The following is a 17417-nucleotide window of genomic DNA, read 5'->3' as shown; positions in this document are numbered from 1 at the left end:
CTCTCTCCACCATTTCTAGTAGTCCAAGCTGGGGTCATCCTTGGGGATTCCTGGGAACTTCCCTAGCACTAGGTTTCTCTCTAACCCCATGATATCTCCCTTTTTCATTGTATCTCTCTCATTGCTTTCCCCCTCCAGCTCTGTTCCAGCTCAGCCATCCCATTCCCTTATGTCCTCATGCCCTATCCCCTATTCCCTATCCTCCATTGCCCACTCCTCATCCTCAGTTTACTCATGGAGATCTTATCTATTTCCCTTTGTAACTAACTTCCTTGTTAGTTAGCTTCTCTAGAGTTGTGGGTTGATGTCTGGTTATCCTTTGCTTTACATCTAGTATCCACTTATGAGTGGGAACATATCATGTTTGCTGTTCTGAGTCTGGGTTACCTCACTCAGGATATTTTCTAGTTCCATCCACTTGCCTGCAAATTTCATGATGCCATTGTTTTTCTCTGCTGAGTAGTACTCCATTGTGTATATGTACCACATTTTCTTAATCCATTATTCAATTGAGGGACATCTAGTTTGTTTCCAGGTTCTGGCTATTACAAATAATGCTGCTGTGAACATAGTTGAGCATGTGTCCTTGTGGTATGGTTGAACATTCCTTGGATATATGCCCAAGAGTGTTATAGCTGGGTCTCGAGGTAGATTGATTCCCAATTTTCTGAGAAACCACCATACTGATTTCCAAAGTGGCTGTACCAGTTTGCACTCCCACCAACAGTGGAGAAGTGTTCCCTTTGCTCCACATCCTCTCCAACATAAGCTGTCTGCAGTGTTTTTGATCTTAGCCATTCTGACAGGTGTAAGATTGTATCTCAGAATCATTTTGATTTGCAACCCTGTGATGACTGGGGATGCTGAACAATTCCTTAAATGTCTTGCAGCCATTTGAGATTCTTTGGTTGAGAATTCTCTGGTTAGTTCTATAGCCCATTTTATAATTGGATTGTTTGTTATTTTGATGTCTAATTTCTTGAGTTCTTTATATAATTTGGAGATCAGCCCTCTGTCAGATGTGGGGTTGTTAAAAATCTTTTCCCATTCTGTAGGCTGTTGTTTTGTCTCATTTACTGTGTCCTTTGCCTTGCAGAAGCTTCTCAGTTGCAGGAGGTCCCATTTATTAATTATTGTTCTTGGTGTCTGTGCTACTACTGTTGTATGTAGGAAGTGTTTGCTTGTGTCAAATACATTCAAGACTATTTCCTACTTTCTCTTCTATCAGGGTCAGTGTAACTGGTTTTATATTGAGGTCATTCATCCACTTTGACTTGAGTTTTGTGCATGGCAATAGATATGGATCTATTTGCAATCTTCTACATGTTGGCATCCAGTTATTTCAGCACCATTTGTTGAAGATACTTTCTTTTTTTTTCCATTGTACTTCTTTGGCTTTTTTCTCCAAAATCAGGTTTTCATATGTGTGTGGATTAATGTCAGGATCTTCAGTTCAATTCCATTGGTCCACCTGTTGGTTTTTATGCCCATACCAAGCTGTTTTTATTACTATAGCTCTGTAGTAGAGCTTGATGTCAGGGATGGTGATGCTTCCAGAGGTGGCTTTGTTGTACAGTGTTCTTTGAGCTATCCTTGGTTTTCTGTTTTTCCATATGAAGTTGAGTATTGTTCTTACTAGGTCTGTGAAGAATTGTGTTGGGATTCTGATGGGGATTGCATTGAATCTGTAGATTGCTTTTGGTAAGATTGTCATTTTCACTATGTTAATCCTACCTATCCATGAGTGTGGGAGACCTTTCTATTTTCTGATATCTTCTTCAATTTTCTTTTTCAGAGATTTAAAGTTCTTTCATACATGTCTTTCACTTGCTTAGTCATCCCAAACTATTTTATAATATTTGTGGCTATTGTAAGGGTGGTGCTTCTCTGATTTCTTTCTCGGTCTGTTCATCATTTGTATATAGGAGAGCTACTGATTTTTGTTTTTTAGTTATTCTTGTATCCTACCACATTACTGAAGGTGTTTATCAACTGTAGGAGGCCCTGCTAGGATTTTGGGGGTCACTTAATGTATACTATCCCATCATCTGCAAAGAGTGAAAGTTTGACTTTTTCCTTTCCAATTTGTATTCCCTTGATCTCCTTTTCTTGTCTTATTACTCTAGCTAGAACTTCAAGTACTATATTGAATAAATATGTCTTCTTCCTGATTTTAGTGGAATTGCTTTGAGTTTCTCTCCAGTTAATTTGATGTTAGCTGTTGGCTTGCTATAAATAGCCTTTATTATGTTTAGGGATGTTCCTTGTATTCCTGATCTCTCTAAGACTTTTATCACAAAGGGGTGTTGGATTTTGTCAAAGGCCTTTTCAGCATCTAGTGAAATGATCACATGGGTTTTTTTTTTTCAGTTTGTTTATATAGTATGTGGGGCATTTACCTACCAACCCCACAGCTCCCCAGAGTTTTCTTGAGTGTGAGCAGCAGGAAAAATTTAGATAGAAGGATTTATATTGCAGAGATAAACAGATAGAAAATAAAGGATAGCCTCGAGAGGGCCTGGAACCTTTTCCAATGGGCCCCGACTGTCTCTGCCCCAGGGTATTTATAGAGATGCCAAGGGATGGAGCAAAAGACCTCCTCCCCCAGCACAGCCAAGTACAGACCACTTCAGACACCTGCACTCAGGCCCTTGGCCCTAGTCATCCTCTATGCAGACCTGCTGGGTAAGCATAGGGAGGATATCAAGGTCAAGGTCAGCAAGCAAGGCAACAGTTATCTAAAACGGGGACCAGGAACCTACAGCCCCCCGCTTTTACTAAAAAATGAGCTTTTGACTTAGGTTGCATGGGACATCAGCAGGTTACCTACCCGTCATGGAGACACCTGTTCAGGCCACACAGGCATTCTGTCTTAGGTTGGTGAGTGCCCCCCAAGCATTACCCATCTCTGAATACTCATTATCATATTTATATATTTTTTAAATTTTTACAACTTTATTATTTGATTACACTTACATTTTTAAAAAGTAGAGAAAAAGATTAAAAGAAAATATGAATTATTCAGTATCTTTTCACAAATACAGTAACAGGGTTATGTATATTCCCTTCTAGTCTTTTTTTTTTGTACATTTACACACCATTTAAAACAAAAAACCAGAATGATAAATGCTTATACCTTTTTTTCCTCATTTCATAGCATGAAGTGATCATTTCTTCATGAGAAAACATGATTACCACTTGATTGCTCCATAGCTTAAGTATAACGGAAACATGTTACATCCATCTAACTTCTCGATATTCAGAAGGTTTTGAGTATTTTGTGATGACAGGTAACAGCCATTACATGTGATTCTTTGAATCTCCCCTAACTTCTTAGAGAAAGTCCTAGCGTACCAAAGTGCATTAAGTATTTTTAAGCCTCAGATGCATTGTACCGAAGTGTACCTTCAGTAAGATGGCGCCAATTTACAACCATACAGTCCCGTTTCCAGCTCCTGTTCCTGTGTCAGCCGTGCAGGGAAATGGGTGTTCTCACCAGATTTCACTGTTGTCAGTTTAACAGGAGAAATGACAGACAAGGTTTGGGGCTTTGTCCTCTTACATTTCTGCAGGCCATTGTTTTCCTTCTGGGTTCTGGAGGTGTGAGTATCTTGGACTGCAATGTTTCTCTTTCTATGCTCTTCTTTCCAGGCAAAGGCATGAAGACAACATAGCTGCCCTGTTTTTGTTTAAGCAAAATCCCCCAAAGACTAGAAGTAATCAGTCTCCTTGTGGCGACCATGTTGTTTTAGTGTCTTGGTGGTAAAACAGAACTCTGGGTCATGTTCTTCAGGTTATGGAGCGTTTCTGACCATTCCATTGACCCTATATGAGGTATGGTAGTAAGAAGTAAACTTTTGGCTTTGTTGGCATTTTCTTTCATGGTCTTTAAAACCCCATCCACTGACACCGCTTCTTCATGCCCCTTCCAACAATCATAATTGGTTGCCATGGCAATGCTTGCATAGCAAATTCTAGCCTCCTTAGCAAGCACCACCTCTGGAACTGTAGTCATATTGATAACATCCGCACCCCAAGTGCGGAATACCAAGCTTTCTGCCCAAGAGCTGAAACAAGGTCTCTCAATTGTGACTATTGTCCCCTTTGAATGGCATTGAAATCCAAGCTTCTTAGCTGTTTCTATGAGGACCTCTCTTGTTTTGGGGCAAAACGGTTCAGCCATTGGGATATGGCACACTCCTCTGGCGCCACAGTGACTTCCATCATAGAAGGTCTGAGGCCTTAGGGATGTCCTGTCAATGAACTGATCGATGATGACCATGTCACCAGGCTGGATTTCCTCTCTCAAGGACCCACAAGCTGTGGTCACTATGACATGTGTACAACCCTCTTCCTTCAAAGCCCAGATGTTCGCCTGGTAGTTGACTTTTGAAGGCATGATGGTATGCTGTCTCTCATGTCTTGCAAGAAGTACACAGTCAACGTTTTTTATCTTCCCCAAAATTAAGGCATCAGGTGGCTTGCCAAATGGAGTATCCACATACTTCTCAGTTCTTCCTTCTAAAATTTCTGGATCATCCAAGCCTGTTCCACCAATTATTCCAAGGCCATGTCTGCACCAGGGGCGTCCTCCTCGAGCTGGAGCACTGGACTGGGACGAGACTGCTGGGCCGGCGCAGCACGGGAGTGAGCAGTGGCCATACTTATATTTTTATTCAAACTTACATTTACAAATTCTTATTTAAACTTACATTTACAACTAGCATCTTACAAGCTTATTACTACATGTCTTAAGACTACCTTAGATACTTCTTGCAAGCTTATATTCTTAAAGGGACTCTATAGATCTATTTACAAACTTATATATAAGTCTACCATTAGCATATATTTAACTTAGAAAACACCTAAAGATTTCTTAACACAGATCTAACAAAACAGAATAATTTCTACAAACTCACATATCTTATTTTCATCTTTTTCTACTTCTTACTCTTAATTATTATCAGTATCTCTATTAGAAAGATTCCCTTAACTAGACAGGAAGTATGTATATCATTTCTAAAGTTTAGGGTTTATAGTCAGCTTTGCTATAACAACACTGGGATTTAGTGAGTGTTGTCATTATAGAATATTGTGATACTTGTTGCTAGGGTCCTGTAACATTCTCAGGACGAAGTCACACCCCATTGTTGCCGAAGTCTCTCAGGCTTTCTGGAACCAGCAGAGATGCACTGTCAGCGGTAAACAGTTTTTAACTAGAGGCTGTCCCTTCACCCAAATTCATAATAGCTCCCCTAAGTACTTCAATTCACACAAACGTTTCTATTGAAGCAGTACTTTTGGTTTGTTCTACCGAAAAACTTCACTTCACCTGAGGGTGAAATTACCGTATTTAGCCGCTGTAAAGCTCTTCGCAAAACACTGCACAGTTATTAGGTGATATAAAGTATTTTTCTAAAGGAGCTAGTAAAGCCAAAAACGGCACAGCTCCAAACTCTATTTCCTCACTGCATTAACCAGTGACAAAACCTCAGAAACACTAATTGAGCCACTTTCATTCTGGTTCCTTTATAGGAACGTCATTGGAGCTGACTTCTCTTAGTTCCATGCTCCTAACCAAATGCACCAGTAACCATTCATTCTCCTTTTGTGAAAAAAAAAAAAAAAAAAAAACGCAAGCATGTCCTTGACCCCAAATTAACTCAGGATCGGGATCCTTCCATAATCCCGAGCAGGGATCTTTTTACCTCACTTGAGCAAAAGTCGCTTGGATGCCACTGTGCCAAAATATCTGTGGCAGACTGCTCATGGACATCCATATTCAAAAAGAGCATGATTTTTTGAATTTGTATTTTAAGATTGCTACAATACCTTGTCCCTGAAAATTATAAGGAATACCTGTTTTATGTACGATTTCCCATTGGGTACAAAATTGCTGAAATGACTTACTACTATATCCAGAACCATTACCAGTTTTAATAATTTTTTGTATACCATATATGAAAAACACTTCAAACAGTGCACAATTACATGATTTGTAGTTTCCCCAGGTTGTGCACTAGCCATTAAAAATCCTGAATATGTGTCAATGGTCACATGTACATATTTTAATTTGCCAAATTCTGCAATATGCATAACATCCATTTGTCATAGATGATTAGGAAGACCTCGAGGGTTTACCCCTAAGTGAGGGACAGGAAAATATTTTGGACATACCCCACATCATTTAACTATTTGACAAGCTGCTTCTTTGGTAAGATTGAATTGCTTTCTTAAGCTTTTGCTATTTTGATGATGAAAAGCATGCAACTGTTGAGTCATTTCCAGTTGGAATAATGCTCAGCTATTGCATTACCCTCAGCTAAAGGACCAGGAAGACTGGAGTGAGCTCCAATATGGCCCACAAAGCATGGCAGCTTTCTTTTGTTGAATAGCATCTTGAATTTGTTGAAACATTTTGACTTGATTGTTGTTAGTTCCAATATTTTCACCAAAGCTGTTACTATTCAAAGGAGTCAAGAACATAGATGTTCTTTCATGAAACATCCTTCATTAGCTTTATCTCCTGATGTTATTATTAGCAGCTGTGGTATTTAGCATTGATTTCTTATAAGGAACTTTCAGGTGAAGCAACTCTTTTGTAAGACAGCTAGATTTTCTGAAGTTTCCCATCTATAAAGCAGTCATTTCTTTTTGAATGCCTTGTTTCCTTGTCTCCTTATTAGACGTGCAGAGGAATCACTCATTGTCTCCTTATTAGACGTGCAGAAGAATCACTCACTGTCTCCTTATTAGATGTGCAGAGGAATCACTCACTGTCTCCTTATTAGATGTGCAGAGGAATCACTCACTGTCTCCTTATTAGACGTGCAGAGGAATCACTCACTGTCTCCTTATTAGACGTGCAGAGGAATCACTCACTGTCTCCTTATTAGACGTGCAGAGGAATCACTCACTGTCTCCTTATTAGACGTGCAGAGGAATCACTCACTGTCTCCTTATTAGACGTGCAGAGGAATCACTCACTGTCTCCTTATTAGACGTGCAGAGGAATCACTCACTGTCTCCTTATTAGACGTGCAGAGGAATCACTCACTGTCTCCTTATTAGATGTGCAGAGGAATCACTCACTGTCTCCTTATTAGACGTGCAGAGGAATCACTCATTGTCTCCTTATTAGACGTGCAGAGGAATCACTCATTGCAGGCTGTTTGTTCCAGAGGTAAAGAATTCTTAGTTTCAATAAGCTTCTTTATATCTAAGACAACGTTCAGTGTATAAACTGCTTTCCTTTGTTTTAAGGATTTTAACGTGGCTTGTTTGCTCTTATAGGTAGCCTTTCATCTGATCTGAGTTTTCAAGAGGCAAGATTAAGCTTTCTAGCATTGCTTTGAGAGCAAACTTCATTCTGAGCTGAAGTTATTGATCAGTATCGTCATCTTTAGCTGAAATACATTTCCCAGAATGTATTTCCCTTATATCAATCCCTTATTTCAAGCTAGGTTTTGGACTTCATTTCCCATAGTTCTTTTTGGGTCTGAGAGCCAACTAGTTCTCTTTTACCAGACTTGCTTACAAATTCTTGCCCGGGAGGTTTGAACAAAGTTTTTGCTTTTGCAAGGGGAGATTTGAACAAGGATTTTTACATTTTCAGCCATGGCACATTGGGAGATCTCTATTCTCTCCTCAGCTGGCTTTAACAGGTGTCTCTCCTTCATTTGACACGGGCCCCGAATTAGAACTTCACCTGCCTCATTAGCACATATTGAGGTGGGCAATTTCTGATAGCAACTTTCCCTGGGGGCTTGTGTCTTAGCCAGTCAGTGAAAAATGTTTACAACAGAGCTTTTCCATAGCTCCTTCGGAGAGATTTTCTCCCACTGATTTTTATTCTTATTTTGCTTGTTCCTTTCCCCCCAGATGCAGAGCTTCAGATATCTCAGGCTGCTCTGTTCCTCTGCTAGCTGCCTTTGGAGGTAGGGGCTCCCCACCCCAAATCTGCCTCAGACTCTTAGCAGCTTTCACAGGTCATGCATTTTCTGGGGAGGAATCTGTCCCTTCTGTTTCTTCAGACTTTTTCTCCCAGACAGTTCCCAGATTGGTGTCAATTTATCCTTTCTACTCCAGAAACATTTCCCAATGCCACAGTGACAGCTTTTTTACTTCTGAAGGTAGGGACTTTAGTCTGATTCTGTTTTCGGGGTCTGAGGTTTATGTTCATAAATAAAGCTTAGCAAGGGAGGTTTTTGCCATATCTAAACTCACATTAGGACAGGTGTTTTTCCCTCAGGCCTTCACCTGGCCCAGTCCCCCAGTGGGTTGCATTTGCTTGTCTGGGTGCTCAAGGACAGAGCTTCTGCCAGAGGCAATCACCTTTCAGGGCTATACTCCCTCATCTCAACAGGAGTCAATTGAAACAAAGCTGTCTTAAGAGGTTTGTTGTTTTCCCTTAGAACTAATCACAGGTGATTCTCATACTAATATCTTCAGGTCATTCTAATTTGTCCTTCTCAGTTCTGAAAGGCTTTAGTTTTTCCTTCTGAGAGAGAAATTTAAAGGCTTTAGTTTTTAAGTTTTTAAAGAGCTTTTGAAAAAGATTAAGGCTTTTTAGAGATTTTTTCCCCCAAAATTTTCCAAGTAAAGCTTTATAGTTTAAGAGAAAGATTTTTTCCCCAAAAGAGAAAGAAAAGACCAACTTTTCCCAAAACTTCAGAACTTTAAACTTTTTGGCTTCTTACACCCCATTTTTGCCTCAGGGAGAAATCACTTTCTCCTCCTGCTTGGATTTAGCATTTCAGCTGTCCCAAGGTCAAAAGCTTCCATAGGAAACTTTTTCTTCCCCATAAGCTCAAAGAAGAGCTTTTTTTTACTACCTGTAAAGCTCAAAGAAAGATTTTTTTCTTCCCCAGTTTGCATTCATAGGCCCTAAGTTAGAAAATTGAAGAGTTTGTCTAGTTGCCTTTTTTTTCTACACAACCTTACACTTCTAAGTTTTTCCTACACTATATTACTACCCTATACCTTATACTTATTTTTCAGATAGAAATTGAGAAAGGGATAGAATATAGAACATTTTGACAGAAAAGAATTTTGTGCTGCAGCATTGGACATCCTTCCAGTCCGTTTTCCATTTCTCTCAAGGATAAAACCCCTGCCCCTCATATATATATTATACATAACACTGGCATGCCACTTTCCACTGGCAGGGCTGACTCACTTTTGCCAAAAAACTCTGTAGTAAAACTATTATTTTCCTTTTTATTTTGTCCCTATTCCGTTGTCTTTAGTCCCTGTTCATTTGTCTTTAGTCCCCCCCCCCCTTTTTTTTTCCGAGACAGGGTTTCTCTGTGTAGCTTTGAGCCTTTTTCCTGGAACTCACTTGGCAGTCCAGGCTGGCCTTGAACTCACAGAGATTCGAGTGCCTCTGCCTCCCGAGTGCTGGGATTAAAGGCGTGTGCCACCACCACCCAGCTTAGTCCCCCTCTTTTTCTTTTTTCTTTAGTCCCTGTTCATGGCACCATTCTGTGGGGCCAACTCCACAGCTTCCCAGAATTGTCTTGAGTGTGAGCACCAGGAGATATTAGATAGAAGGATTTATATTGTGGAGATAAACAGAAAATAAAGGATAGCCTCGAGAGGGCCTGGAACATTTTCCAATGGGCCCTCGACTGTCTCTGCCCCAGGGTATTTATAGAGACGGCAAGGGGTGGAGCAAAAGACCTCCTCCCCAGCATAGCCAAGTGCAAACCATTTCAGACACCTGCACTCAGGCCTGTGGCCCTAATCATCCTCTGTGTGGACCTGCTGGGTAAAGCCATGAGGAACCTGAAAATGGGCTCCCACAATGGTGTATTACATTGACAGACTTTTGTATGTTGGACCATCCTTGCATCTCTGGGATGAAGCCTAATTGATCATGTTGGATAATGTTTTTGATGTGTTCTTGGAGTTGGTTTGCCAATATTTTATTGAGTATTTTTGCATTAGTGTTCATGAGGGAGATTGGTCGGTAGCTTTCTTTCTTTGTTGCACCTTTGTGTGGCTTAGGAATCAGAGTAACTGTAGCCGCACAAAATGAGTTTCGTAACATTCCTTCTTTTTCTAGCGTATAGAACAATTTGAAGAGTATTGGTATTAATTCTTCTTTGAAAATCTGTTAGAATCCTCCATTGAAATCATCTGGTTCAGGGCTTTTTTGGTTGGGAGACATTTAATGACTGTTTCTATTTCCTTAGGGGTTATTGGTCTATTTAAATTATTTATCTGGTCTTGATTTAACTTTGGTATGTGGTACCTATCCAGAAAGTTGCCCATTTCTTTTAGATTTTCCAATTTTGTAGAGTACAGGTTTTTCAAGTATGACCTGATGAGTTCTCTGGATTTCCTCATTGTCAGTAGTTATGTCTCCCTTTTCATTTCTGATTTTGTTAATTTGGATGCTCGTTCTCTCTGCCTTTTGGTTTGTCTGGATAAGGGCTTGACTATTTTGTTGATTTTCTCAAAGAACCAACTCTTTGTTTCATTGATTCTTTGTATTGTTCTCTTTGTTTCTATTTCACTTTTCAGGTCTTGAACTGTTTCCTTCACATGTTTCATTGCTTTTTCATGGTTTCCTTGGTTTTCTTTAAGGGATTTGTTGATTTCTTCCTTTTTTTCCCTTTTTGTTTGTTTGTTTGTTTGTTTGTTTGTTTGTCTCTTCCTCAATTTCTTTAAGGGAATTTTTATTTCCTCTTTAAAGGCCTCTAACATCTTCATGAAGTTATTTTTAAGGTCACTTTCTTCTGCTTCTACACTGTGATGTTCAGGTCTTGCTGTTGTAGAAGGGCTGGTTTCTGGTGAAGCCATGTTGCTCTTTATGTTGTTGTATGTATTTTTGCACTGGTGTCTGCCCATCTCTTCCTCCAATAGGTGCAATAAATGCCTGTGTCTGAGTGAGCTGCTATTGGTCCACTCTGTGCTTGCTGTGTCTGTGTCTCAGGGGGCCCCTCTGGGTCTTACCAGGGCTCTTGATCCAGTGAGAGCTGACAGATTCTGTGTCTTAGGAAGCCTCTCTTCGACCAATGAGAGCTGGCAGATTCTGTGTCTCAAAAAGTCACTCTTGGTCCAGTGAGAGTTGGTGGATTCCATGTCTCAGGGAGTTACTGGGGTCGCAAGTAGATGGGTATTGGGGTATGACAGGGGTTGTGTAGATTACAGGGTCTCATGGAGGGTTTTGGTGGGGGGATCTTTGCACAGGAGTTTTCCCTGCTGGGTGGCAACTGGGGAAGAGTTGGGTAGGGGTTTCTGGTGACTGGCTGCATCCCAGGGCCTGGGTCCTAGAGGCAGGACTCTCTGGGTGGGAGAAGTGTCACTCACCTTTGGTCCAATGAGAGCTGGCTGTTTGGTTTCCATGTCTCAGGAAGTTACTGGGGTCACAGGCAGATGGGTATTGGGGTAGGGTATGGAACTTGTAGATTGCAGGGTCCGATGGGGGGTTTTGGTAAGGGGACTTTCCCTCAGGAGTTTTCCCTGCTGGCTGGCAACTGGGGCAAAGTTGGTTAGGGGTTCCTGGGGACTGCTACTCTTTTTCTTGGGACATTTATTCTGGATGATTTGTCCTTTTTCTTCAGCTGTCTCATTTGTTCAGCATTCTTCTGATTCTTTTGCCTTCATTCTCCTGAAAGACAAACAAAAACCCTTCCCCCAGCCTACTTTTGGAGGTTCCCTTTTGGCAAGTTTTATCTGATTAATTGAAAAACATTTGTTAGTTGTATAAATTAATTTAAATTGGATGGTCATTCTTACTGATGAACTATCACCTCTTCTAATTAAGAGGTCTCTATTGTTCAAACAAAACTTTATCAACTTTGATGGTATCCATAGATTTTCTTCTCCCATAGAAATAAAAACAAAATCTTGTCCCCAACATGATGCATATCCTGGTTTCCATTCTGAGGTCAGCACATCTTTAACGTATATAAGCTGATTTAATTCTGTAGGTTTTTTTTTTTCTATTATCCAATCTCTGTTGGCATTTGTTGTTCTTTTCTCATTATCAATGAGAAAATTCAAAGTTTATAGAGCCTCATGTAATCTATTTCTAGTTTTTGGTTTTTTTTTTCTGTTACCCCTTTCTGTTTATTTAGCATATCCATTAGAGTTCTGTTTGATCTTTCTATGACTTCTTGGCCTGTAGGATTATGTGGTATACCTGTAATGTGCTTTATATTGTAATAAGCAAAAACTGTTTCATTTTACCAGAGAAATATGCTGGAGCTTTGTCAGTTTTATTTTGTGCAGGTATACCCATGATGGCCATAACTACTAGCAAATCCATGATTACAGAATCAGTCTTTTCAGAACTCAGAGCAGTTACCTACTGAAATCCCAAATAGGTATCAATAGTGTGGTGTATATATTTCAATTTTCCAAATTCTGCAAAGTGAAACACATCCATCTGCCAGAATTTATTCATCTAAGTACCCTTTGAGTTACATCCTGCTGGTAGCAGAGTCTGATTACAAAAAGAACAAGTAGGACATTTTCTTATCATTTCCTTGGCTTGTTGCCAGGTAATGAAAGAAATCCTTTTTTAAACCCTTACTATGGACATGAGGTTTTTTTAATGAAATTCTGAGGCCTCCAGCACATTTTCTATCAATAGTTTATCAATCTCACCATTACCTTGTGCTAGAGGACCTGACAGATCCTTATAGGATCAGATTTGAGTTATATATAAGGGATGCTTCCTCTTCCTAATTATATTTTGTAACTGAATAAATAATAAGGTTAATTTTGATTCATCAGGGATAAATTTTGTGGTCTCAATATGTAAGAACACTTTTTTTTTTTTTAGCATACTGAGAGTCAGTAACTACGTTGAGAGGTTCCAAATAATCCATTAATACCATCCGAATAGCATACAATTCCAATTTCTGAACTGAATTATAAGGACTTTGAACCACTTTACTTAAATTTTCTGATTTGTAACCTACCTTTCCTTGTTTGTATCTGTATAAAATGCAGATATTGGTGTTTCCCATACAATGTGAGATAGGATCCAATCAGCTCTCTTTATAAGTTGAATTCTATCACTTTGGTGATATTTGCTGTTAATCTCTCCCAAAAAATTACTACAGGCTCTTTGCTAAGCTTTACTTTCTGCCCATAATTTGTCAATGTCACCCTTAGTTGAAGGTACTACAATTTCTGCTGGGTCTATTCCTGCTAATTTGCAAAGTCTCAATTTTCTTTTTATAATCAACTCAGATATCATTTCCACATAAGTTTTTCATTCTTTACTCTGTTTACATGGTAGAAATATCCATTCAAAAATAATATCTTCCCTCTGCATTATAATTCTTGTAGGAGAATGGTTAGAGGGTAAAATAACCAAAATGCAATCAAGTTTGGATACATATAATCTACATGTCCTTCATGAACTTTCTTTTCCACCAAGTCCTTGTCACCCTCTAAGGTTTTGAACAAATTACTCAGTTCATCAGTTTTTACCCCACCAACAGTCCATAGATGGAAACTATCTACTAGTGTTAAAATTTTTACATTGGACTGGATTTTTGTATATTGTATACAAATTTTGTATATTGCCAGGTGGCAGTGGCGCACGCCTTTAATCCCAGCACTTGGGAGGCAGAGCCAGGTGGATCTCTGTTAGTTTGAGGCCAGCCTGGTCTACAGAGCACAATCCAGGACAGGCACTGAAACTATACGGAGAAACCCTGTCTCAAAAAGCCAAAAAAAGAAAAAAAAGAAAAAGAAAGAAAGAAAAAGAAAAAAGAAAAAACTTGTATATTGATACAAATTTCAGATTAATTTTGTTAGAGTATATTGTACATATTTCTAATCTTGTTCAAGGTATTCAACCTATATAGTTACATGTCTCCTCCTAGCAGCACCAATCTACTTCAGAGAAGATGATGGACGTTGAAGAAATTACATATGTAGTTAACTTTTGTTATGGCAAAAGTTACCACTGAGCAAGAAAGTGCCCTCACATCTTTAACTAATGAGGAAATTTCCACTTTATGTGTTTTGAAAATGAATATTGGTAAAGAGTTTACAGTAATTTTTAAGAGACATTAACATTTTCTTTCCAAAAGTGAGAGGCTTAAATTCATAAAACAAACCAGTTGGTCCTTCCTCACATCCCATGGGGAACACCTATCTTTGGAGACCCTACATTTTATACTGACGCAAATAAATCAGGAAAGGCAGATTACAAATCAGGAAACTTAAGCAAAGTGGTTCAGAGCCCTTTTTATTCTTTGAGGAAAGTAAGAATTGTAAGACGTTCTTATGGTACTAATGGACTTCACAGAATATTTCAATATAGTTACTGATTTAATATACCAAGTTTTTTCCATATTGAACTGCTGAATTTATTGCTGACAAAACAATTTCATTATTTATACAAATTAAGAAATACTCAAGAATAGGAATTATATATATATATATATATATATATATATATATATATATATATATATATATATATATATATATATCTCACATCAAATCCCATATGGGTCTGTCAGGTTTTCTAGCATAAGATAATGACTAAATTGATCATTTGTTAATAGGAAATATGCTGGAGGTCTCAGATTTCATAAATAAAACCCACCATGTTAATAACAAAGGTTTGAAAAAGAATTTTTCTTTTACTTGGCAACAAGCCAAGGAGATTGTAAAAAAATGTCCTACTTGTTCCTTTTATAACCAAACTCCATTACCTGTAGGAAGTAACCATAAATATATAAAAATAAGTGAAATTTGGCAAATGTTTGTGTTTCATTTTTCAGATTTCAATGGGCTACTGCTTTGAGTGCTAAAATGGCTGATTTTGCAATTATACACTATTAGAAGTCTTAGCCATCATAGATATACCTGTACATATTAAGATTGACAGTGCTCCAGGATATTGTATATTGTTTTTACTTCTGTTTAAAATATTTTTGTATATTGATAGAAAAGTCAAATTATTTTTGTCATACTACATATATGTTGTCACTTTCGATTAGGAATTTTTGCATGTTGATACAAAATAAGGTTATTTTGTCATACTGCACTATATATTTCTATCTCTGATTAAGATATTTTTGTATATTTTCAGAAATTCAAGGTCATTGTCCTTGCACTGTACATATGTTTACAGATTGTTAATTTTTCAAAATATGAAGGCTTATTCTTTAAATTATATACACTGATAAGAATTATAGGTTAGGGCTGGAGAGATGGCTCAGTGGTTAAGAGCATCAACTGCTCTTCCAGAGGTCCTGAGTTCAATTCCCAGCAACCATATGGTGGTTCACAACCACTTGCAATTAGATCTGGTGTCCTCTTCTGGCCTGCAGGGATACATAATAAATAAATTAATTAATTAAAAAAAAGAATTACAGGTTAATAGTCACCCTTTTTGTCAAACTTATTGTCATGTTAGTTATGTATTCTAGATACACAGACATATATTTCAGATGGACAGGCAATCTTCAAACTCTTCAAAGATCTAGAGAATATGGCATTTAAATATTTTAATAACTTAGAATTCTGTTCATGTGAGACATGACTGCTCCTTGCCACACTGATCTACTCCTGAGAGGATGATGCGCATTGAAAACACTCCATATGGTGTTTGTCCTCTTCTTGGCAAAACTGTCTCATTGGGCAAAGAACTGCCCTTGCCCCATCTGCTGACAGTAAGTGTGCTGTCCAAACTGGACAAGCAGGACACAAGGAAAAATGACTGCTGAATGTTGCCAAGACAGGATAGAACATGTTTTCAAATTTTTCTGCTTCTAAAAATGGTCTCTCATATATTCTAGTCCCATAGTCAAAGTTGGATGCCCCAGTGATGCAGAGAAACTTTTGGTGACTGTCCAGACAACCAGCTGTTTTTTTGCATTGTTCAGAAGTTGCTTGTTTGTACTTCCTGCTTACTCAGGTAATATTACTTTTCTTCTTTTTGATAGGGTTGAAGACTAGATAGTTACAGTTGCAAATGTCTTATGTCTTATTTTTAGACTGTGGCTTCCCATATGCACTCCACCCCTACCCACTCACAGTAGCTCTAGAAGTAAACAACTCCACTACCTTCTTAAATTTCTGCTCATATTGCAGGCATCAGGACTCGGTCATGCTTCCTCCTCCAGGCAGCACAGTGTTTGTCATAGGACATGAATACTGCACCATAAAGACAGCATGACCAGGACCCCACAATGGAGAACTGGACCACTAGACCTTCATACTCAATGACAAGAAAAGTACCAGTCCTTGGCTTCTTCAGCCTCCCCAGGAATGTTCAGGACATCTAGCACATGTAGCTTTGTAGGATAGTCATTGTTTACTGGACATTTATAGAACAAATCTTTTGTGCAGATCCTTAGAGAAGGAGCAAGGATCAAGAAAGATCAAGTACTGAAACATGCTATAAAGTGAAACCAAGGGTCACTGAGATGGCTCATTGGGTAGAGGGTTTGCCACCAAGCCTGAAAAACTCAATTCAATCCCTGGGACCTAAGTAGAAGAGACACATTCCAGTAGAGCTGTCCTCTGACCTTCTTATGTTAGCCAAAGCATCTCCCACCTCCCCTCAAGTAATAAGTGTAATTTTTTTTTAAAGGAGACAGAAGAGATGACTTGGTGGCTGAGCACTTGTTGCTCTGAACTTCTACTTTCATGTGTACATACCCATCTCCCAGCCAACAAAAAACAAAACAAAAACAAAAACCCACACCATCATGAATCTGCTCCTCCCTGGTGGCGTCAGTCTCTGTTTTGTGTTTTACCCCTTATCTTAGTCAGGGTTGCTATTACTGCACTGAAACACTGTGACCTAAAAGCAAGTTGTGGAAGAAGGGTTTTATTTGGCTTACATTTTGATATCACTGTTTGTCATCAAAAGAAGTTAGGACAGGAACTCAAACAGGATAGGAACCTGGAAGCAGGAGCTGATGCAGAGGCCATGGAGGGGTTCTGCTTACTGGTTTGCTTTCCCTAGCTTGCTCAACCTGTTTTTTATAGAACCCAGAACCCAGAACCCTGGACTCTTATAGATCCCAGGAATGGAACCATTCACAATAGGCTGGGCACTTTCCCATCAATAAATAATTAAGAAAACACCTTATAGCCAGATCTCATTTCTTCCACTGAGATTCCTTCCTCTCTGATGAGTCTAGTTTGTGTCAAGGTGATATAATACCAGCCAGTACACCCCTAGTAAAGATTGGCTGACTGCTGAAGTCTTGCTTTTCCTGCATTCTTATTTTTGAAATTAGGAGGAGGACAAAGGTCCATTCCTATAACTATAGATGATACCGTCATGACGACTGCCATATTGACACAGATTTGGTTCTCTCTCAATTGAGATCCAACTGAGGCTTTAAGAGCACAGGAAAAGGATATAAAAGGCCAAGTAGGAGTTTGCCCAGGACTTGCATCAGGAAAAAGCTTGGAAAAATGTA

General features: G+C 38.9%; 1 protein-coding gene across 1 annotated transcript; it reads right to left on the bottom strand.

Moving 5' to 3' along the window:
* Positions 1-3726: 3726 nt before the first annotated feature.
* On the bottom strand, positions 3727-17277 carry LOC118570323 (S-methyl-5'-thioadenosine phosphorylase-like). The gene is made up of 2 exons (XM_036168710.1): positions 17272-17277; positions 3727-4663 (listed from the first exon to the last, which is right to left on the bottom strand). Exons 1-2 carry the CDS (start codon positions 17275-17277, stop codon positions 3749-3751), a joined length of 921 nt encoding a protein of 306 aa, XP_036024603.1. The 3' UTR covers positions 3727-3748.
* Between the last annotated feature and the right edge of the window lie 140 nt (positions 17278-17417).

This window comes from Onychomys torridus, chromosome 19, assembly GCF_903995425.1.
Source record: "Onychomys torridus chromosome 19, mOncTor1.1, whole genome shotgun sequence".
Lineage (NCBI taxonomy): Eukaryota > Metazoa > Chordata > Mammalia > Rodentia > Cricetidae > Onychomys > Onychomys torridus.
The sequence above is the reverse complement of the archived record's forward strand: the minus strand, read 5'-3'. Positions and strand labels throughout refer to the sequence as shown.